This window comes from Delphinus delphis, chromosome 16, assembly GCF_949987515.2.
Source record: "Delphinus delphis chromosome 16, mDelDel1.2, whole genome shotgun sequence".
Taxonomy (NCBI): Eukaryota; Metazoa; Chordata; class Mammalia; order Artiodactyla; family Delphinidae; genus Delphinus; species Delphinus delphis.
Genome location: NC_082698.1, coordinates 72,619,786 through 72,642,777, shown reverse-complemented (window position 1 = coordinate 72,642,777; position 22,992 = coordinate 72,619,786). Strand labels below are relative to the sequence as shown.

General features: G+C 43.8%; 1 protein-coding gene across 6 annotated transcripts in view; it reads right to left on the bottom strand.

The window, feature by feature from the left end:
- FAM13C (family with sequence similarity 13 member C) overlaps nt 1-22,992 on the bottom strand; it is a 136,217-nt gene that overhangs the window by 36,154 nt on the left and 77,071 nt on the right. For all 6 annotated transcript variants that reach the window (XM_060034961.1, XM_060034962.1, XM_060034963.1 and 3 more), the window contains 2 exons: nt 18,507-18,564; nt 5,957-6,041 (listed from right to left, as the gene is read on the bottom strand). In XM_060034961.1, coding sequence (XP_059890944.1) covers nt 5,957-6,041; nt 18,507-18,564 — 143 coding nt within the window. The remainder of the gene's footprint in view (nt 1-5,956; nt 6,042-18,506; nt 18,565-22,992) is intronic.

Genomic DNA, 22,992 nt, shown 5'->3' with positions numbered 1-22,992 from the left:
AAAGGTCTAGAAGACAGGGTACATTTCTAGGAAGAGTATGGAAAGCAATCCAACAAGCATAATTACTTTGTAACTAGTTTATGAAACACTCCCGCTGCCCATATTTTTTAGGTATTAATTCATCTTTTATTGAGATCACTGTAGTTTCACATGTAGTTGTGAGAAACAATAGATCGCTTGTACGCTTTGCCCAGTTTCCCCCAATAGTATCATTTTGCAAAAGTATAGGACCTGTGCCCATATTTACAAACAAAATTCTACTACTCGACTCCATCTGGAAAACACTATGCAGGTCAGGGAAATACACATCAAGAAAGGCACAGGGGCCTAGAGATGGTTAAGATCAGAGGAGCTGAAATGACTATAGGAACAGAGGGGCTGCAATAGGTTAACCAACTACAAATCTAGATGCCTCCAGTCTAACAAAACAAAGTCAGGGATGGATTTTTAAAATGACTTAAAAACCTATTAGTTATACAGAGGGCACATAGGCTGTCTTTGGGCTTAATTTCAGATTCTAGAATATGAGAATCATGTGGACTTCACATTTAGACAGGATGGCAAATGATATTGTGTGAAAAACTTAGACCACAGAGTCTGATTGAGGAAACTCCCCCAACTCCTCCCCTTTCCTCCCAACCCCCCAGCACTCAGTACTGTGGGACCGCCCACAAGTTACATTAACTCCCTCAGTTCATTTCCTCATCTTTCATCTGGGGATAATAATGGCACCTTCCTCCTAGGGTGGTTATGGCCATAAAGTAAGAAAATTCATGCAACAATGCCTGGTGCAAATGAAGAGGTTACTGTTAGCTAAGGTTGATATTATTCATTTAAAGACCTTTAAAGCACAGTTTCTAAACTTTGGCACTCTTGACATTTTGCACCAGATAACAATTTGTTGCGGCAGTGTTGGGGCAAGGGGTGTCTTGTACATTGCAGGGTGTTTACCAGCACCCTTGGACTCTACCCACTAGATGCCAGTAGCACTCACACTCCAGCTGTGACAAGAAAATAATGTCTCCAGATATTGCCAAATGTCCCGAAGGGGGCAAAAAAACAACAAACGAAAACACCCAGGTTGAAAACCACTGACTGCTGTTTTAAAGGAACCAGTTTAGGACAAGAAGATGAAGTACTACTTTCTACAGTGATAGCCATTTTCTAGTTAAAGCAACCAGTGCTATATACTAAAAACATAAAAAGGTTCAAGAAGGATTTAGAAATAACACACACACACAAACTCAATGTATAAAGTTTCTAAAAGACATTTGGAATCTGGGTACTTCTGACGCTGAGGTAATGTAGACTCCCTCTTACTGACTTTAAAGACTGTCTGGGGCTGCTGCCAGATAGGATGAAACATTATGTGGATGATCAGACCCACCTAGTAGGAGACCTGAGATGCTCCCTGTTCCTGAAACCCAATTATAAACTGCACCTGCAGCAAAAACCCCTTTTGTGGAGCCCTTGGAGGGTACTGAGTTCTACAAAGTGTTCCTGAATCTCCCTGAACATCAGAATCATCAAGGGGAGCTTTTCAAACGTGGAAAGTTTCAGGCCTCATCTCTACATTTTAATTTTGCATCTTAGGGTGGGGAGTCCAGACATCTGTACGTTTAATAAGCACTGCCAAGTAATTGGGAACATCTGGTCAGGTAGACAGTGTCTTAAAATACGACAGAGAAGGTCAGGCTCTCTTCGAGTCTGCCCCATTCCAACTTCAACCTTAGGAAGAGACCTACAGACCATACAGTATTCTTTATGGGAATAGTTATAGACTGTACCTAGATATACTACATTAGTGCTTTCAAGCAACGTTAGCAACAAGGCTTTTACCCAAATGGAAAGTTCAATGTGAAAGTCAAGATTTTATAATAAAATAATTAATTAGGTATTGCTTTAGAATGATTACTTACAGTAGTAAGTCTTCAGTTATCTCCAGTGACAGCTTTTGCTAAAAATTCCATCACCTGTGCTCAGACAGAACAGGGGTTACTATGCTTAGTCATGGGGAGCAACGTCAAATGGTCCTTGTACATACGTTGAAAATGACAATCTGGTGAAAAGACAATCCTCATTCCATTTTCCCATCAACACCACCAGAATAGATGCTTACTAATGTCTGGTGGAAACATTTGCTTCAGCTGTAAGAGAGGGCTGCTGATTCAGTGAGAGGAATTTGAGCCTCACTATCATGTGGGTTTCCATCTCGCATTATGCGGTTTGCAACCTAGAGGTAGGGTGACCAGCTGTCCTGGATTGCCTGGAATTGAGGACTTCCCAGCATGTGGAATTTTTAGTGCTAAAACTGGGGCAGTTGGTTACCCTCTGTACAGTCCCGAAGCTGCCTTGCAGCTGGTACCTTCTGTGTCGCTTTTCTCTAAAGCCCTCTGCATCCCTCAGATCTGTCCCTGTCCCCAGCCCGCCCACCTCGAGCTCTAGCTTGAGCACCTTTCTCCCGAAGTGAATGGACTGAGCCAACTGGTCACAGACCCTAAGGTATAAGTCCATGTGGTCTGTGAGCTCTTTCCATTGATGAAACTGAGTCAAAGAAAACCTAAGAGAACCTGACCTTCTTTCTCTCTTAATTCAAGACACTGTCCACTTAAACAGTGGCTCCCAATACTCAAGAATGTTTACGAAATATAAAGACTCCAGGACTTCCAACCCTAGACGGTCTAGAGATGAGGACCGAAAATCCCCAGGTATAAAAGCTTGCTGTTAATTGTGATGTGCGGGCAGGCTCAGGAACGCTCTCTAGAACACAGTGTCCCTTCGGGGTGCCACAAAACCTGCTCTTGCTGCAAGTGCAGTTTGTAATTGGATTTCTAGAACAAGGGAGCATCTCAGGTATTTTACTAGGTGAGACTAATCTTTGTATCCTGTAAACTCAAGTTAAAACACAATATTTACCCCAATAAAGATGTTAAAAAAATAAAAAAATAAAAAAAAAAAAAATTCCACTTAAAAAAAAAAAAAAAAAACACAATATTTGATCTCAAGACATAGAGAATACGGTACTTTGCTCAGACCAGCATTTCAGACGCCCCCTGCAAAAGTTAAACCACCTCAGGGACTTCCCTGGTGGTCCAGTGGTTAGGGACTTGGCGCTTCCACTGCCGAGGGCCTGGATTCAATCCCTGGCTGGGGACCTAAGATCCCGTAAGCCATGTGGCACGGCCCAAAAAAATAAAAATTAAAATAAATTAAAAAATTAGAAATCTAACCTTGATGTTTAAAGAAAAGTTAAACTACTTAAGTCATGCCTTAAATCAAGTCGAAAGTAAGGTTGAAACCTACTTAAATCACAAGTTATATTCCTGAAGGTTTGCTCTGAAAGGTTAATTAGTAGCACATCATACCCAGATATTCCTGTAAAAATCCCTTGTTGGATTTTGTCCTTCTTATACCAAATATTCACATCAACAATTAATAATCCAATATTTATAGACATCTAAGGCCCAGGGCTAGATTCTAGACTTTAAGAGAAAAAGAATTTTTTTAAGTTACTGTAACTTTTTACAGACTTACGACATCTGTGCTAATCCACGCAATCACACTATCATCAGGGCTTTACGCACACACACACACACACAAAACTATAGTTTCCAGGTGTTCAAACATCACTCAAGAAATCCATTCACAGGCCCTGAGTTAAGGACAGCTGATCTAATATGAGCATAAATTTCTCCCTTCTGAGTGACACGTGGACTAGAAAATGCAGGGCCTTCCTAGAAGAGTGTGTCTTGGAAGACAATGAGACCACACTATCCCATAAATTGAACTGTGAAAGCCTCTTTGAAATGCTTATCACTTTGGCAATATTCCTGCCAAATGAAGAAACTCCTTAGGTCCCTGAAAACATCTAGAGTAGGTGGTTTATAGATTGTGTCAAAGGTATATTTTTTTAATAAAATTACAGTGAAACATGGGCGAAATAAAGCATTCCAAGGTCCAAAATCAGGGCTGGGACTTCTTCACTTTCCCTGCATCAATTCCCATGCAGTCAGTTTAGCTAAACGAGACTCCTATTCATGAGCTCTGCAAAGGCCAAAAACATCAGGATAGGTTTTATCTTTGAAAACTTGCAGGAGCTGTTTTTGCCTAGCGCACGTGTGCACTTGTGCACGTGCGTACACACACACGCACACACACACACACACAAACACACCCCAGAGTGGAAACCTCTCTTTTTCATAAACTCTCTTGGAAGGACTCTGGCGTATCTCAGATTCACCTACATTTTGGAAAATCCAGCATCCAGCCTACAGGCCTCCTCTATAAAGAGCCCTTTGCCCATTTCTGCCATTTGACACCTAACATGGAATATATTGATGGTTCTTTTGTGTGGGTGATCCCTACATAAACTTAGTACATATTTCTATTTTATAAAGAATGTGTTAATAAGTTTATTCAAAATCCCGTCCATCCAGAATGAGAAAACGTAAAGCTATTATTGACCTTTGGAAAAAATAAGACACATACACATAGAAGTCATGTTAAAATATGTATATATACACATATGTCTATGTGTGTGTATATATCTATATATGCATCTCCATATCCAACAGGCAGCAAATATTTTATTAAACAGTCTTTGCCAGATACTTGTGAAGCTATACAAAGCATCAGATAATTCAAAAGTTAATTTGTATTTGGCTTGGGACTTCTCTATGTGTTTTGTATGCTGTTTACAGGGTGTGGAATATGGGGTTGGTAGAAGAAGGGCATTGTCTAATAATCTGACTCCAATCCCTAACTGGCTTGACACTGGCTCCTACCTGATTGTACTTGCACCTCATCCAAACACAATGGCCAACAGAGCAGAGGAGCTCACCAGGCAACAAGGACAGCCAACTGGCTACCCGCATCCACAGGAAGTAATTTACCACTCACCAGGAGGGCCACACTAGGCCTCAGTGTCCTTACTATGAATAGTATTATTTCACAGGTTTAACGATTTAAATGAATAGCTATGAAGTGCTTAGAACAGTGCCTGGATCACAGAAAGTCTTCCATAATAATAGTAGCTACTATTACTAGCTATTATTAGCCACTGTTATTAATACATATTCAAACACTGGAAATGGCTGTTTTGCCTACTTAGACCATGTGGGTCTGTTTTAAACAGTAATATCTTCAATGCATTATTGCTAATGGTATGGATACAGATTACCTTTGTAAATCTCTTCCTTCAACTCCTGGAGCAAGCTCACCTAAGCCTATTTCTACCATCCACTCAGAAACCAGTGTGCAAACCTCTGACCCACTGATGTTAGAAAAGATAAGCTGTGCTCTCGTTTCTGCCCATATAAATTTAGTACTTCTTTCCCATCAAAGTCTTCCTGGGAGCATTGATTTGCGTTCTGCTTGCTAGCCAACCTACTATCCCCGAGATTAAAACCAGAGAAACTAACAGCCAAATGAGACCCAAGTTTGAGACTTTTCAACACAGAAATTAATGCTAAAAAAATGAGACAGAAAAAGACCATATAGCGTTGGAAGGAGCTGTGTCACTCACCTCCACCTTCCCTGGGGTGATGGATCATCTTACAAGCAGTTAACAGAAGAAACGAAGCAGCAATGTTGAAACTCCCCTAATCCCTCAAAAATATCATGAGCTGAGTCTCAAGACAGCACAGATGATCTAAATCCAGTGACATATAAACATGCCGCTTGTGTGTCACAGGAGACCAAATAGGAAAACGAAGACCAGGTATTACGGGTGCTTTTCACCTGACACCATCTCTGGAAGTCTGACCCTTGGCCCCCGGCTAGAGAGGGAGATGTGGATTCCAGCACATCTTCATGCCTCCTGCCCCCGCCCCCACTCAGCCCCCCGGTGCACCAGGCACTGTTTCCCACGGGGCCAGGTTTAGGAGGAAGCAGCAAGATGTAGAACTACCCTGACAGTACAGACGGGGAGCCCGCCCCCTCGAGCCCAGGCTCTTACCTGTGGCATCTGCCCCCTCAGCAGGGGCGCTCTGGCCGGACGCCGGGGCTGGATCCTTGACTCCGTGCACCTGAGCGGCTTCTTCCTGGTGTGTCAAAAAGGCAGAGCACAGATCAGTTTCCAGGGCTTGGAGCTTCAGCAAGGGATTCTGCCAGCAAAAGCAGAACATCGGGCTGGCTCAGTCAGATCCTGAAGCAACGCTGGGTCTGCAGCTCTTTCTCCGGCGCCTGGCAGGAAGGGGGTCTCGGCCTCAGCTGCTTCAGGCAGGGCTGGCTGTGCCGGCATCAGAGGCGCGCTCTTCCACAGGCAGTCTCTGTTTCTGCTTCATATCAATCCTAACATATATTGATTATCTGTGACACACGGGACTGATGATTTCGTCAGCAAGAGACACTGCACCCGGAGAACCAGTCTGAGAAGGTATCTGCTTCCCCAGTGGTTGAGCCTTTACGCTTTGCAAGTGTTTCATTCATTGTGCTGACATCAGGAGCGAATGACATTAGGCCCCTCCCAGGCTACCATTCATAAAAGCCCGCAGTGCACACAGTGACTGCTGCAGAGGCCGCCTGGCAGCTGGGAGGTGCGTCGGGGCTCCCTTATCTGCATCTGCATGTGGGGTGTGTGCGTGCCTGTAGGTGTGTAGGGGTGTGTGTGTGTGTGTGTGTGTGTGTGTGTGTGTGTGTGTGTGTGTGTGTGTGTGTGTGTGTGTGTGTGTGTGTGTGTGTGTGTGTACGTGTATCTTCTGAAGTTACTTTTCTCACATGGAATGGATACAGCTGCCTTTTACCAAGAACAGAGTAGAGGGATGGAGGGAGATGACCTTGGTCCCTTAGTCTGACCCAGCCACTGAGGGAGAAGCAGTTTACCGTTCATCACTGCCAGCACAAACTCCCCACTCCCCCTCTTCCTTTCTCATTTTAAATTCCTCCAGCGGTTCTTAATACGAACAAAGTCAGACAGACTGACGCACGTATGCGTATGCTGCTGTGATGCAGACGCCCCGGCAAATTCATTCCCCCAACCAGGTCAAAGTGAGTCATGCCGAGTCCCTGGCTGGGCCCCAGTCCCCTGCAACAGGGAAGCTCTGCAGGCCCCAGAGCTCCTGGTGGGGGACGGGGGGCTACCCGGAGTGGAGTCGTGTGTCCTTTTCCCTGCTCTGACCCTGCAACACACACATGTGCACACACGCACCCAAGCACCTGCTGACAGCCCGCCTTCATATAACCTATTCCCCACACACCCTCATAACCACCACTACATCCCACCCCAGACACACCCCCCCAGACCATGGCCCACACATACCCTCACGCCCTATCACACACACACTCCACCCCAGATGCACCCTCATTCCCATCTCCCACTCTCACACCCTACCTCACCCCTTGTGCCCTGACACCCTCACACCTTACCTCACATACACACCCACGCCCCACACCTCCTCCCATCCCAACCCCTCCCCGCACACATACCCTCATCATACTGTTGATGTGAGTACATACGAACCCACAGCGGTGTTTTAAAAGCTGCTCACTAAGAAGAGAAAAACAAATACCGTATGCTAACACATATATATGGAATCTAAAAAAAAAAGAAAGAAAAAGAAAAAAAAATGGTCAGAAGAACCTAGGAACAAGATGGGAATAAAGATGCAGACCAACTAGAGAATGGACTTGAAGATATGGGGAGGGGGAAGGGTAAGCTGGGACAAAGTGAGAGAGTGGCATGGACATATATACACCACCAAACGTAAAATAGATAGCTAGTGGGAAGCAGCCGCATAGCACAGGGAGATCAGCTCGGTGCTTTGTGACCACCTAGAGGGGTGGGATAGGGAGGGTGGGAGGGAGGGAGGGAGACACAAAAGGGAGGAGAGATGGGGATATATGTATAGCTGATTCACTTTGTTATAAAGCAGAAACTAACACACCATTGTAAAGCAATTATACTCCAATAAAGATGTTAAAAAAAATAAGTAAAAAGTTTTAAAAAACAGCTGCTCACTGAGGAATGTCTTAAATCTGTTGTCTCTTGGCCAGTCTGAAAGCGGCAGGTCCGTCGCAGGCTCAGGACCCCTCCTCTGCTCAGCTCAGAGTTGGAGCAAGACCTAGTACAAACCTCCCTGTGCTCAGGGGCTGCTGCCTGGGAGCCCACAGCTTGGATGAAGCATCTGCCTGACACCAGGCCATTTTTTTATAGCTTCTTCTTCCTCTCTGGGATGTCTTCCCAGAAGCTAAGTGTGGAAGCAAGAGCCCAAGGCTACTGACAGGTGGTACAGAAGGAGCAAGGGCACCAAGTTTCTGGAAAGATTTAGTGTCCAAGCATCTGGGAAGCAAAAAGAATGATTCCAGGCAAGCTTCCAACTGAAGGACTTTGGATATTGGAGTGACCTCTCAAAAAGAGCAAAACTACTCTGAAAATTAAGAAATAATGCCGTGAGAATGTAAGACGGTACAGCTGCAACAGCAAACAGTATGGTGGTTCCACAAACAGGTGTTTCTAAAAATAGGTAGTTCCTCAAATATGGTAAATTCTGAAAACAGAACTACTGTATGATCCAGCAAACCCACTGAAAGAATTGAAAGCAGTGACTCTAACAGATATTCGTATACTCATGTTCACGGCAACATTATTCACAATAACCAAGAAATGTATTATGGACTGAACTGTCTCCCCCAAATTCATATATTGAAGCCCTAACCCACAATGTAACTATATTTGGAGACAGGGCTTTTAAGATGCAATCAAGGTAAAATAAGGTCATAAGGGTGAGGCCCTAATCCAATATGACCAGTGCCGTTATAGAGAGAGAGAGACACCAGGGATGCACATACACAGAGGAAATGCCATGTGAGGACACAGTGAAAAGGCAGCCATCTGCAAGCCAAGGAGGAGGCTTCAGGAGAAACCAATTTTGCCGGCACCTTAATCTTGGACTTCTTACCTCCGGAACTGCGAGATAATAAATGCTGTTTCGGCCACCGAGTCTCTGGTATCTTTTTGTTAATGGCAGTCCTAACAGGGTATTAGCAGATTAATACAAGTTGGAAGCAACCCAAGTGTCCATCCGCAGATGAACTGATAAATAAAATGTGATAGATACATACAGTGGAATGTTATTTAGCCTTAAAGAGGAAGAAAATTTTAACACACGCTACGACATGAATGGACCTTGAGGATATTATGCTAAGTGAAATAAGCCAGTCACAAAAGGACAAGTATCTAGAGCAGTAAAATTCATAGAGATGGCAAGTAGTATGGTGGCTGCCAGGGGCTGGTGGGGAAGGAAAGGGAGTTAGTGTTTAAAGGGTGCAGAGTGTGAGGCTGGGAAGATAAATAAAGTTCTGGAGCCGGATGGCGGTGATGGTTGCACAACCGTGTGAATGTGCTTAATGCCACTGAACTGTACACTTTAAAATGGTTAAAACGTTAAATTTTATGTTATATCTATTTTACCACAATTTTAAAAAACAAAAAGTAAAAAAGAAAGAAAACCAGTCCTTCTCTACATTTAGCGGGAGGACGTGGAACCAGCCGCCTCCTGTAAACTCTACGTGCTCTTGTAGAAAAGCAGAGGAGGACACGGCCTTCACACCGAACCAGAGGCCATCTCTGCTACGTACTGTGCAGCTAACTTGGGGCAAGAATCTTGGCTATTCTAAGCCTTAGTCTCCTCATGCATAAAAAGAGGCAATAATGACAGTGACAGTGGCACCTGCTCGAAGAGTGAAACAAGGGAAGGCACAGAGAGCACTTTGCACTGCATCAGCACGTGGGAAACACTCAAGCACTGGACTCCATGGTTATTACATTCATCTCCAAACCCCAGGGGCTGCTGGGCAGCGGGCTGGTGGTGTGGGAGGCCAGACCCCATAGCATCTCTTGACCTTGACTCATCACTCTGCATCTGCCCAGGAAGAACCTGAGACTACGTGACTTGAAAGTTCCCTTCAACTTTCCAGGAAAGAAAAGCAAACATGTCCGTGTACTGAGGCTGGTGCACAGAACCTGACAGAGTGGATGCTTGGAAGGTGTTTGTGGAACTGAAGCAAGTGTTCACACAACACAAATCAACAGCAAAGAATCTCACTGCAGAGGAGCTCGTCAGGTCACGTTCAGAGGACTCTCTCCTCCCCCAGAGAGTGGGGTGTAATGCTGAGACCCAGTTACCACTGGGAGTAGTCACAGGTGGTTCTCACCCGTCTTCCCGCCCTCCTCCTCCCTCACTCGTACTCATACTGAAACCGAACCGATGCTCCGAGCGTCGAAGGAGATCCATTTGCACGGCTGGTTTGCTCCTCTCTCAGACACCAGGTAGGAGGAAGCTTAAAGGAATGGGGGAGAGCAGAGTGGCAAATGGAACAGGAGAGAGGAGATGAAGGTCTCGAGGGATAAGAAGACATCCAAGGAGAAGGGAAAACATAAACTGCTGGAATTGAGGAGGCAGAATGGAAGAAACTCTGCTCACCGACTGTCATCAGCTATGTCCCTCCCCAACCCTCACTGACCCCTTCCCTGAGGACCACCTGCTGTTCCTCAGCACAGGGACAGAGAGTGGAGGCTTGGATGCCCCATGTGGGATGGAGCCTGGTGACCAGAGAACGCACAACAGGGGAAGCTGGAGGCTTTACCTATGAGCAATCTATGCCACTGTCACATACATGTCCTTCCAGTGGGCAACAGGAGGAATCCAGCCTGTCCCATCAGGGCTGAGCCCCACAGAGCCTCCTCTGAGAAGGCTGGAGCACTGCTTGCATCACACACGTGAGGGTCATGCCCCCAGCAGCTGTACCAGCACACGTGCAGCTCCCAGGCTCCAGCAGCTCTCAACGCACAAAGAGATACACTGGGCTCTGGAGCATGAGACTGATGTCAGCCCCTTCCCCGCGGGGCTCCAGTCTAGTGGGGAGATGGCTACTACACTGTCATAGGGTGATGGAGGAAAGACACCACAAGCCCGCAGACAGAGTGAATAAGCAGCTGTTTCACTCTCCAACCTTGCCTGACTTGGTGACCTTTTATGCAGGAATGAGCTTTACCCCTACAGAAAAATGAAGGGCAGCCAACCCCTGTGGTCCCAGTGCTACCTCCGGCCCTTCTCTTGCTCGGGGGCCGCGGGGTGGGGGGGGCTCCTGGTCCCTGGCAGGCTGCCCTCAGCCCCTCCCTTGAGGCCAGCCTGCCAGCTGGCTTTTCCAGGTTTACATCCAAAGTCTCCCTGAATGGGTCTCTACAATCTGCAGGAAAACTGAACAAAGGCTGATGGATCCTCTAAAGAACAATGCCTACCTCTGCTTCCCCCGTTCTCCCATCTGGTCATCAAAGAAACCGGAGAGATGTCCGTGAAACCTAGGTGTGGTTTTCTACAAGCTAATTTTTCTCTTTTACATAATGGAAAATATGCGACTTGTTTTAGAAAATACTCTACTCATTTTCTCTCCTCTACAATTACCGGGTCCCACTTTAGTTGGCTGGAATGGAGAACACCCACACAGGCTGGATGGTGGAATACTATTTTAGGATGCCTTTGTCTGCAATTCACCAGTTGCAGAGGACAGACAGCTTACTTTTACTTTCTGTGAAGCGGTTTCGTGACCCTCTCCCACCCCTCTATCTATCCAAGAACTGTGCATAGATTCTCCGTGGCAAAATCAAACTGGGAATCTGCTCAAAACAGAGGATACAACAGGGTCCCAAACAACCCCATTTCTATTTACCACTCTCTTCCCTGAGCTTTCCTGTGTCCTGTGTAGGCTCCACCCCAACACACACGCACACACGTGCACACACACACACACGCACACGCACGCACCCCACCCCTCCTTTCCATCTACTCCCTGCCCCTACCTCCCCAGGCCTTGAATTCAGCTGTAGCTGCTTCACAGTCAAATTTCCATCAAATCTTAAGCCAGTTCTGATTACCTCATCCAAAGAGGGCCCCCCAATTTCTCTTTTAGCATCTTGATTTTTTTCCTTCCCAACACTCACTATAATACAGAATTTTATTTATTTCTCTACTTGTTTATTGGCTCCTTCCAGCTCCAGAAGGGCTGGAAGCATACTGCCATTGTTCTCGGCTGTACCTAGCACAATGGGTAGAATAGGGGCCAACCATAAAAATCCTGCATTGAATATTAGTGTTGTTTGCCTGGACCCTTTAGGCAGTACTTGGGAGGCCCTTCTGAGTATCCAATTTCAAGCCTCCTTGCTGCCCTGGTTCAGAAATTTTTAAATGCTTACGAATCACTGAGGAGTTTGTTAAAGACGTACGCTCCCAGGCAGGGACAGACACGGATTCTGTGGCCTGGGGCAGGGTCACTTAGATGCAGGAGGTCCAAGGTTCACACTTTGAGAAATACTGCCCTATTCCTTAGGGACTTGACCCACCCTAAATGCTGCCTTGGTTGCCTGTTTAGCGCTACCTGTCCCAGAAACAATAGCTTTTCCCTGACCTCCAGCCTTCTGACAGCCTCACTGGCCTCCGGCCCTGGTACCCCCTGAAACGGGACCTCCACATCAGGAAGTATAAAGTATGGGGTGCTCGGAAGCAAGGCAGTGTTACCTCCTGAACTGCTGCTGCCGTCCTCTGGGTGTTCTTGCCAAAAGAACTGGGACGTCCTCCAATGGCGATGGCTACAAAAAAACGCCAAATTCACCCCATCCCTAGGGACTCTGGGCAAAAGAAGTGGGACTTCCTCCAATGGTGATGGCTACAAAAAAACGCCAAATTCACCCCATCCCTAGGGACACTGGGCATTTGGCTAATCCTTGTGGGGCCTGTGTTGCTTATGTCCCAGTATGCTTTGCAGCCAAGTCTAACTGAGGACCAGTACACCTCGGCTCAGCCCATCCCAGCTTCCTCAGGATGGTCAGCCCTCACTGTCCTGCACTACCCAATGGAGAGATTCAATATAAGAGAACAAGCTATTCACTTCAAGTAGTCCTCTGCTGACAAGAGGATCCAGGTCTTATTCTGATAATAGCGGTACTTCTTTCTTAAACAAGGGCAATCTTGCCACCACACATGATAACCCAAACCAAATTTCCTTCCAGCCAGATGATTAGATTTCAACCTAGGAAGAGGGAGTCGTGTACTTAGTTTTACCTGTTTGTGATATCCTCAATAGGTTTACTTTATTAAATAAACAATAAAAACAAGATGTTTGGGAGAGAATAATATAGTTCTATAAACTCATGTTCTAAAACAGGACTCTGAGCTTTTCTACGTGGTAAGATGTGGATTTTCGAAAAATAGAATATGTCTCATTTTCAACTCATGGAATGGACTTCAATAGTTTCCCAAGGTCATAGTGATTGGTTCAAGAATGGGCTACAAGTCACAAGCCAGATAAATGAGACTCAAGTATGGAACTTCATGGATCTAGAAAGGACTCCATTTCTACTGTGTGATAGGCAGAATCTTAAAGATGGCCCCCAAGATTCCTGTACCCTGGTTACTCAATCAAACACGAATTTAGATGCTGCTAAGAAGAGATTTTGCAGATATAATTAAAGTCCTAACTCAGGTGACCAAGGATACAGAGATTGCTTGGATGGGCCTGACCCAATCAGGTGAGCCTTTTAAAAGCAGAGTGTTTCTTCCAGCTGGCAGAATACAACATCACAGAGATTTGGAGCACAGAAGGATTTGGTGCTGCTGGCTCAAAGGTGAAGGGGCCCAGGTGAGAGGGAACGCAGGCAGTGTCTAGAAGCTGAGAGCTATCCCCCAGATGCTGACCAACAAGGAAATGGGGTCTACAGTCCTACAACCTCAAGGAAGTAATTCAGGCAATGACCTGAATGAGCTTGGACATGGACTCTTCTCTGGAACCTCCAGATAAGAGTCTATCACAGCCAATGCCTTGTTTTCATTTTTGTGAGACCTTGAGCAGAGAATCCAATGGAGTCTACTCAAATTTATGACCTACACAACTGTGAGCTAATAAATGGATGTTTGAAGCTGTTAAGCTTTTGGGAATTTGTTTCACGGTAATAGAAAACTAATATACACTGGAATTACTAGCTGTAAGAACAGTGTGTCCCTAGAGAGCGTTGGTCAACCCAAAGATAAGGTCAATATAGGAAAGCAGAGTCAAAATGGAAAGAGACGGCATCTACATGACGAGTCTTTAATCCCTGGAACTAGCCATTTGTGAAGCCTATCCTGATCCTAAAGTTTCAGGCGTTTGAATCAATAAAATCCTGTTATTTATGAAAGCCAGCTTGAATTGACTTTCAGTCACAAGGAAAAAAACCCAGATACCGGAAAAAAAATTATCAGTCAATTCTGATCTAAGGCCCAACCCTATAGACTGGGTTTGCATTTCAATAGAAAAAGACAGCTGCCTATTCCTACAGAAAGAAATACCATTCAGCCAACTCAGGAGTATCAAGGGCCTGAATAAGCCTCCTGCTAGACCATTTTCTCAAAATTAAAACAATTTTGAGGGAGAAACACATCTCAAACCAAACAGTAAGTACCATCTGGAGGTCTGCTATGGCTTGCCGCCAAAACGTATCTATATGCTGAACTATGGATGGTAATAAAAAGACAATCAAATCCTTCACATGGAGACCCACACGTAGACATGTGCACATACACTCAAAAAGGGGCGCAATTTGCCTCATTCCATCCGTCATGGGAACCTATGACTAAATTCTACAAGGGCTGGGAAAATGAAGAAAAACAAAAAAAGGTGGAATCAGTGAGTGTGAAAACTGAAAGCAGTCCTAGAGCTAACCCAATTCAAAACCCGCCTCCATTTCACAAACGAAAAACTACAAGAAGCTGATGGGCTGCTTTATGACATGCAGTCTGGGAGTTGGAAAAAGGAGGAGGAGGACCCAATATGGCACGTTTTCTCAGGGAAGGGGAGACCCATTCATTTTCTTCATACATCTCTTATTTTACTTAAATGAAACTGAAGCCAGGAATGCGATCTACTAGGATGTGGAGAGGGAAAACGGTATTTTTTCTCATTTTATCCTTCAAGCAACTTTTTGAACTACTGATTGCTTATTGATTACATGGACACAGGGAAATGACTAGAACCAAGGATCGAGGTGGATTAGACATTGACGATCTCAAGTCTAGAATATTTTCCAATCAGGATCTATGACACCCCCAAAAATAATATCTTCTGATGTTTTACAGAGGCAGATATTTTCCAACCAGGATCCAGGGGACCCCAACAAATAAAATCTCCTGATGTCTCATAGAGGCAGAGTGTGAAAGTTCAGCTCAATGCCAGAACGGACACTTAATCAGGTTTTCAGAAACCAACTCCTACGGTATACACCCAGAGACACCAAAACTCATGGAACGGAGAGGCAAGTCCTATCAGGAGAACCAAGGTCAAAAACTAGGGGCTTGAGACTGGCAGAAGAAAAGTGAGGCTGGCAGGAATCAGGTCTATACTCACACCCAGTAGAAATAAGAAGTGAGTTTTTCAGTTCACTGGGAAAGTACTGGGAACACACCCAGAGACAGATGCTCATAGGTAGCTATGTCCCATCATGTATCACCTTACTACATACAGGAGAGCTCGGGTCAAGCACCAGCTCTGGGATCAAATATAGCTGAGCCCCATCTATCTGTGACAGAGCAAGTGGAATTAAGAAGTTTAAAAAGCAGATGTGAAATACGAGATGTGAAATTTGGAGAAAATATAAAGCACATATGTAACATCTTAAAATTGCTACAATCGACAATTACAACATTAGGGTCCATAGAAACATCTGGAAAGTATTTGCGGACCATGCTTCTTACAATGCTCAAGAAACTGCTTTTTTTACTTTAGACTTGCAAGTTGGAATGGAAGGAAGAGAGCAGATATGGAACTAGTGGGTTCTTTTTAAAGAACTAGAAGGCTGTGTGTTGGAGGCTGTGGTGTATAAATAAAAGGGACAGGGGCTTCCCTGGTGGCGCAGGGGTTTAGAATCCACCTGCCAATGCAGGGAACAAGGGTTCGAGCCCTGGTCTGGGAGGATCCCACAGGCCGTGGAGCAATTAAGCCCGTGGGCCACAACTACTGAGCCCATGCACCACAACTGCTGAGCCCACGTGCCTGGAACTCGTGCTCCACAACAAGAGAAGCCCGCACACCACAACAGAGTAGCCCCCCCAACCCCATCGCAACTAGAGAAAGGCCGCGCGCAGCAACGAAAACCTAACGCAGCCAAAAATAAATAAATAAATAAAAATTAAATAAATAAATAAAAGGGGCAAAGAGCAATGAAGATAGGTAACATAACAAAAAATTCTACCTTACATATCCACTTGGAGATGGAAGGAATACTCCTATAAAAAATCAGCTGTACAGAGAGACTGAAAGAGAGTTCATTTTTAAAAAGTACAATTAGTAGCAACTGATCATGAGTCAAAAACTAGAAACAACCATACAATGGGTTACAGCAAGGAGAGTGAAAGCTAAAACTACATGCCAAACATGTATGAATCTCATAAACATTAATACTGAGTAAATGAAACCAGACACAAAAGAGTACATACAGCCCATTTATAAGAAATTCAAAAAGAGACAAAACAAATCTACTTAAGTCCAAAGAACAGTTATCCTTATAGGGGAAGAGTGACCGGAAGGAATTAAATAAGGGTGCCTGGATGCTAACAATGTTGTGTTTCTTGATGCTGGTTACACACTTTGTGAGAATTCCTCCAGTCATACACTTATGATATGTGCACTTTTCTATATGTATTTTCTATTTGCATTAAAATATTAAGGTAGTGTTTCCCACCTTTATTCCATAGGAGTCTGTTGCCTAAAGCAATGTTATTATGGGGTTATTCCATGAAAGAGTTTGGTGTTCTCTTAAGTTTGCGAAATGCTAGGCAAGACCGAGTTTAATTATGTTTCCACTCTATACGACGTCTCCATCAATGAGTCTGAATGAGTCAACCCTCCCTCCATGGCCTTGGACCGTGAGCTGCCCCTGTTCAAGCTTTCCTAAGGTTTCCTCCAGCCCCCAAATCTTAGCCACAACGTGATCTGCACATCTGATTTATCCCGATTGGAACAATTCCACTTGAGCACATACTGTTATCAACCAGTCCGGATGAGCATCACCAGTTTTTCATGGAAGAGCGCATACTTACAATATGCTGCTGACTGCTCTTTCAGAGACCTGTCTCCAATCAGCACTCCTGCACCCATGCAATCCCAGAGCAGTGAACTAGCACATTTCATGTAATTTGCAAGTACAATAGCATGAAGGAATACAGAAAAGCAGATTTTCAAAAAGAGCGTTATGCAACTGTAATTTGAGAATGCTCAAGTCATCTTCACATTCTCACGGGGTTGCAGCTCACACATCAGAGTTTCTCCCAAATACTTGAAACCTATCACTACTTGACTCTTACAATCACCTCATTTTTCTAGTCACTTATGTCAAAACAAGTCAGTGCTTCTTTACAACCAGCATTTTGCTTATTCCCAGTGGGGCAAACAGCTGTGCTCACGGATTCAGGCTCTTGCCTTTTTTCTCTCAAACCTTTTTTCACTCTTTTTACCACAGGCAAGATTGTGGAATCTGAAGGCTGTCTCCAATGCACAAAGGAATAACAAGCAGGGTTCTGGGTTGTTATCTTTAGGACATTTCCCACAACTTCAGTAACTTATTTAACTGGGTTTAATTAGGCACCTGGTTTACCTTTGGCTACTCATTTATGCCAAGTTCTACAGTAAAAAAGAAAAAGGAAAATCACCTAAGTTCAATTAGCTGTCATATTTTTGGAGGCGGAGGAGAGATGGCATCAAATGATGAAAAATTTGCCCGAAGCCCATCATTTCTCTTCCTGGCGTCTGAACGTCAAGTCTTTTCATTCTTTTTGTCATGATCTTATTAGTCAGACATACCACCCACTGCTCCTTAATTATACAATGAGGGCAAGAGAAATTAGAGTATTCCAAACCAGTGTCTTAAGCTAAGGCATTCACGACAACAGGGATCCTAATTACATTATACTGATTTCCAATGGGGGAATTAAATTATATATTTCAAAGAAAATCTAGAACAAGCTTATTAACGTTGTGATGTCCAGTTCAGTGGGAAACCATCTGCATTGGAAAATGTGGCTTCAATGTCTCAAAGCATACCAGAGGACCATTTTGCAAATACCAAACTATATCACACTCCATGGAAAAATGGTAAGCATGATCATATTTGAGACTGCAAAGGGCATTAGAAAAAGCAGGGGTTGGGAAGATAACATAAAACTAAGAGAAAATTTTACAAATGTAACTGTCACAGCCATGGTTATATAATCCTGAAGCAAAGTTGAAAGAAGTGTAATGAAATGACTGCTGGACTTGGTTTACTTCCAAGACATAATGAGCAGTCTTGCAAATTATATTTTAAATGTATTTGCTCCAGAGCAAGGAGAAACACGTTTCCAAAGAAGTGCAAGGAAAACACATTTACTTAAGAGCAAAAACATTTAAGGTTTTAATCAGAATAAATTCCTAGTACTAGGAAAAAGAATAATAAATTTCACGATTGGCTAATTCATGTTCATACAACCAGCAATGACTGCACCTACCTCATTGAGGTCCTGCCGAGTTTCATCCTTTGGCCACACGGCCGCCCTCTGGTCTATTCTATAAAACACAAAGAAAAAGTATTTCCATTTAAAAGAAACCTTTCAACAATGTACATATGAAGTTGGCAGCTACAGATCTGACCACACCCCTGTTAAAAACCCTCAGTGGTGTCCCACTGCCCGAAGAGCAAAATCCAGACTCCTTATAACGGTCTGCAACACATTACAGTGTCTGAACTCTGCCAGTCTTCCTGTCCCACCTCCTATCACTCTCACCCTTGTCCTCTACCCTCCAGCCTCTCTGGCCTTCAGTTTCTTGAACACACAGTGCTGGCTCCCTGTTCAAATCTTCACACTTGCTTTTCCCCCCGGTTTTCACAAAGCTGACTCTGCCCAGCACAGGGCATCAGCTCAGCTCCTATGTCACCTCCCAACGAGTCCTTCCGGATCTCTCTAATCAATCTATCCCTCCCCTTCACTCTCTATTGCACTGTATTTAGATTTTCTTCTTAGCGCTGTCACTACCTAAAGTTATGATGTTTATTTGCATTTCCATGCTAAAATGTAAGCTCCAAGAAATCAGTTATTCTGTCCATCTTCTACACTGCTGAATCCTCAGTACCCAGTGCAAAGTCAGTATTTTTATGACCAAATGTGATCTGATACAGTTCTTACAGAAAGATACCATTTGTGCACTGAAGATAGCTTTTGGAAATTTCATTCTATCACTTACCTAACAAAATAAAAGTTACAGCAATTCCTGGGTAACACGGTAAAGCTAGGTTTTGCCATTTCATAGCTTGCAACAGAAGAAAAAGGTCTTAAAGGCAAATCTACTCTGAATAAATTTTTTTAGGTTAAAAACAAAAAAACAAAACTCCACTACTGGCAGATGCTAAGCTCTAAATCATGATTCATCAAATGCTATGGTCCAATGGCATCTACCACATAACATTCAAGTTTTTCTGCAGCGGTTTGCATGCTATTATATAATAAATATATTAAGTTATAATTATTCTTTTTAAAAGGCCTGCTCTCTTAAGGAATAAAAGCTTTAGTCAGTATTAAGTCATTTATAAAAAGATTTATTTGGGGATATAATTATTTACAGTTATTATCCTGCTTTGGTTTGAGTCCTGAAAAAAGTGTATGTGTCCTCTGAATGGTCATCAAGATGAATGATTTCTGAAAGTAACGATGCACATTGAGAAATGCCATGAGCCTAACTTCTTCAAAGTATTCTTAAGAATGAAAAGTTCCTTCAGTCCATGAGTACTGCTAACTGTGCAAACAACTTACTTCCAATGAGAAACTGAGGAGATGTTAAAACAGAATTGGACGGTCATACCGATGTTGACCACGTCTGCACAAACGTCCCTCTTGGGTGAGAGAGAAGACTAAGGGTCCCAACCACGAGCCCACGGAGAGATGGTCCAAGTGAGAAAGTTAGTTAGGGGAAGAAAGCGCTGGCACACCCACCCTCTGCCCATGAGTTCGCTGGGCCACAAACAGTGACTCCAGGGCTTCAGAAAATACCAAGTAGCTCTTTCCTGCAAAATGGGAGAGACCCTCTCATGGAGAGGGGGTAACTGACATATCCAGTAACATCTAAAGTTCTGAATGGCTCATAATTTCCCTGTAACCTAAAGTGGTTCTCAAATTGTGTTTTTATAGAGTTAGAGTAGCCCCAGAAAAATGAAAGAACTGTGTTCTCTAATGGAAAGAATATTTACCACTTTACAGTTTTCAACCGTAAATTTCTCCAGGGCTCTGATGTCAGCAAATGGTAAAACAAACAGATGGTAGCAAACATTAATGAAGAAAGCAGAAATAAGACTTTGTTTAAAATATATAGTACATATTATTGCAATGCAGAGAACAGCTACATGTAACACACTCACGTGATCTTCAATGACAACTACTTGTCATCTCCAGATAAATCTCCAGATCAACTGTAAGAACTGCTCGGGGCTTTGTGACCACCTAGAGGGGTGGGACAGGGAGAGCGGGAGGACAGGAGACGCAAGAGGGAAGAGATATGGGGGTATATGTATATGTATAGCTGGTTCACTTTGTTATAAAGCAGAAACTAACACACCATTGTAAAGCAATTATACCCCAATAAAGATGTAAAAAAAAAAAAAAAGAACTGTGGTCTAAGCATCAAAGATGCTTTAATGTAATAGCCATCGGAATGTCTCCTATGTGACTGGTACAGTGCTGGGGAAATAAGAATCAATGAGCAGGCTCTAGACCTTTAGGCAACTTACAGTCTAGTGGATCCTGAAGCAGAGAACAAAACTAATTAAAACCCAGTCTTGAGGTTCTTTCCATAAATCAAGGAATGAGCACACAGGAGCTGCTATTAGAATGGTGGAGAGGGGCTGGGGAAGTAGAGACAGACGAAAGAGACATTTTCAAGGAGAAAAACAACAAGAGGTGTTGGGTGTGAATTGAAAGTATGGAATGAAAGAGATGGTGTAATGAAAACTAATCCAAAGTTTTGAGCCTGTGTGACAGGAAAGATGATAGATGATGGTTTTTCCAGTGGAGAAAGAAAAATAGGTCATTTGGAAGGGGAGAGCAGGCAGCTGTCATGAGTTGTGATTTAGACATTTGAAGCTTGAACTGAGGATAAAACAGGGAAGTGAAAATACCTGAGCCGGGCTCACGGTAGCATGGGGCACTCGACAGTGTGTTCCAGAGAGTGAGGGCAGAGATAACAACAGTGACTCACAGTGGTCACAGGTTCTCCATCAGTTTTTCACTTGCTGTGTGGCCAGAGCCTAGCACAGTGCTTGGCACATGTCACGTGCTCTCTACATGCCTTTCAGATGGATGAAAAGATGAAGAAACAGAAGGACCCAGACCCAAGAATGACTTCTTGATCTACCACTTACTAGGTGTGTGTACCCACTGGCAAGATATTAACCTCTCTCAGCCTCAGTTTCCTCATCTGTCAAGTGAAGATAACATCAGCTACCGCACAGGATAATTCAGGATGTGAAGGACAGTTCATGAAAAATGTTTATGACTACTGTTGGCTGTATTAAAAATAACACATGGGGCTTCCCTGGTGCCGCAGTGGTTGAGAATCTGCCTGCCGATGCAGGGGACATGGGTTTGAGCCCTGGTCTGGGAAGATCCCACATGCCACGGAGCAACTAGGCCCATGAGTCACAACTACTGAGCCTGCGCGTCTGGAGCCTGTGCTCTGCAACAAGAGAGGCCACGACAGTGAGAGGCCCACGCACCACGATGAAGAGTGGCCCCCACTTGCTGCAACTAGAGAAAGTCCTCGCACAGAAACGAAGGCCCAACACAGCCATAAATAAATAAAATTTAAAAACAAAAAACAAAAAAAATAAATAACACATGGATTCTATAATCAAATGTAAAAAATACCATAATAGAATTATAAATGATAATTAATGGTATATTTAATTGTACTAATTGAAGCCTTGTGAATAAGCAGGAAGAAATAAAAAGCTGAGTCATCCTTACTCAGGACCACTGGGCAGGTTTCTGAAATTGGCCAATTAGGGGACAGAAGAAAAAAGGGCCGTGAAGAAAATACAGATGCATCGCTAAGGAGATAAGAAGGCAACCAGAACAGCACTTTGAATAGTGAAGAGAAAGATGTTATAAGAAAAAAGAGTGTCAAGAAGAGCCTAACAGAAATATACTCAGCCATTAAAAAGAATGAAATAATGCCATTTGCAGCATTATGGATGGACCTAGAGATTATCATACTAAGTGAAGTAAGCCAGATAAAGACAAATATCATATGATATCACTTATATGTGGAACCTAAAATATGACACAAATGAACTTATCTACGAAACAGAAACAGACTCACAGACATAGAGAACAGACTTGTGGTTGCCAAGGGGGAGGTGGTGGGGGGAGGGAAGGGTTGGGAGTTTGGGATTAGCAGATGCAAACTATTATATATAGGATGGACAAACAACAAGGTCCTACTGCATAGCACAGGGAACTATATTCAGTATCCTGTGATAAACCATAATGGAAAAAAATACGAAAAAGAATGTATGTTTAACTGAGTCACTTTGCTGTACAGCAGAAATTAAATACAACACTGTAAATCAACTATACTTCAGCAGGACAGGAATAAAGACACAGACATAGAGAATGGACTTGAGGACACGGGGAGGGGGAAGGGTAAACTGGGACAAAGTGAAAGAGTGGCATGGACATATATACACTACCAAACGTAAAACAGATAGCTAGTGGGAAGCAGCCGCATAGCACAGGGAGATCAGCTCGGTGCTTTGTGACCACCTAGAGGGGTGGGATGGGCAGGGTGTAAGGGAGACGCAAGAGGGAGGGGAGATGGGATTATAAATATACGTACAGCTGATTCACTTTGTTATACAGCAGAAACTAACACACCATTGTGAAGCAGTTATACTCCAATAAAGATGTTAAAAAAACCCCAGTATACTTCAATAAGACTTTTAAAAAA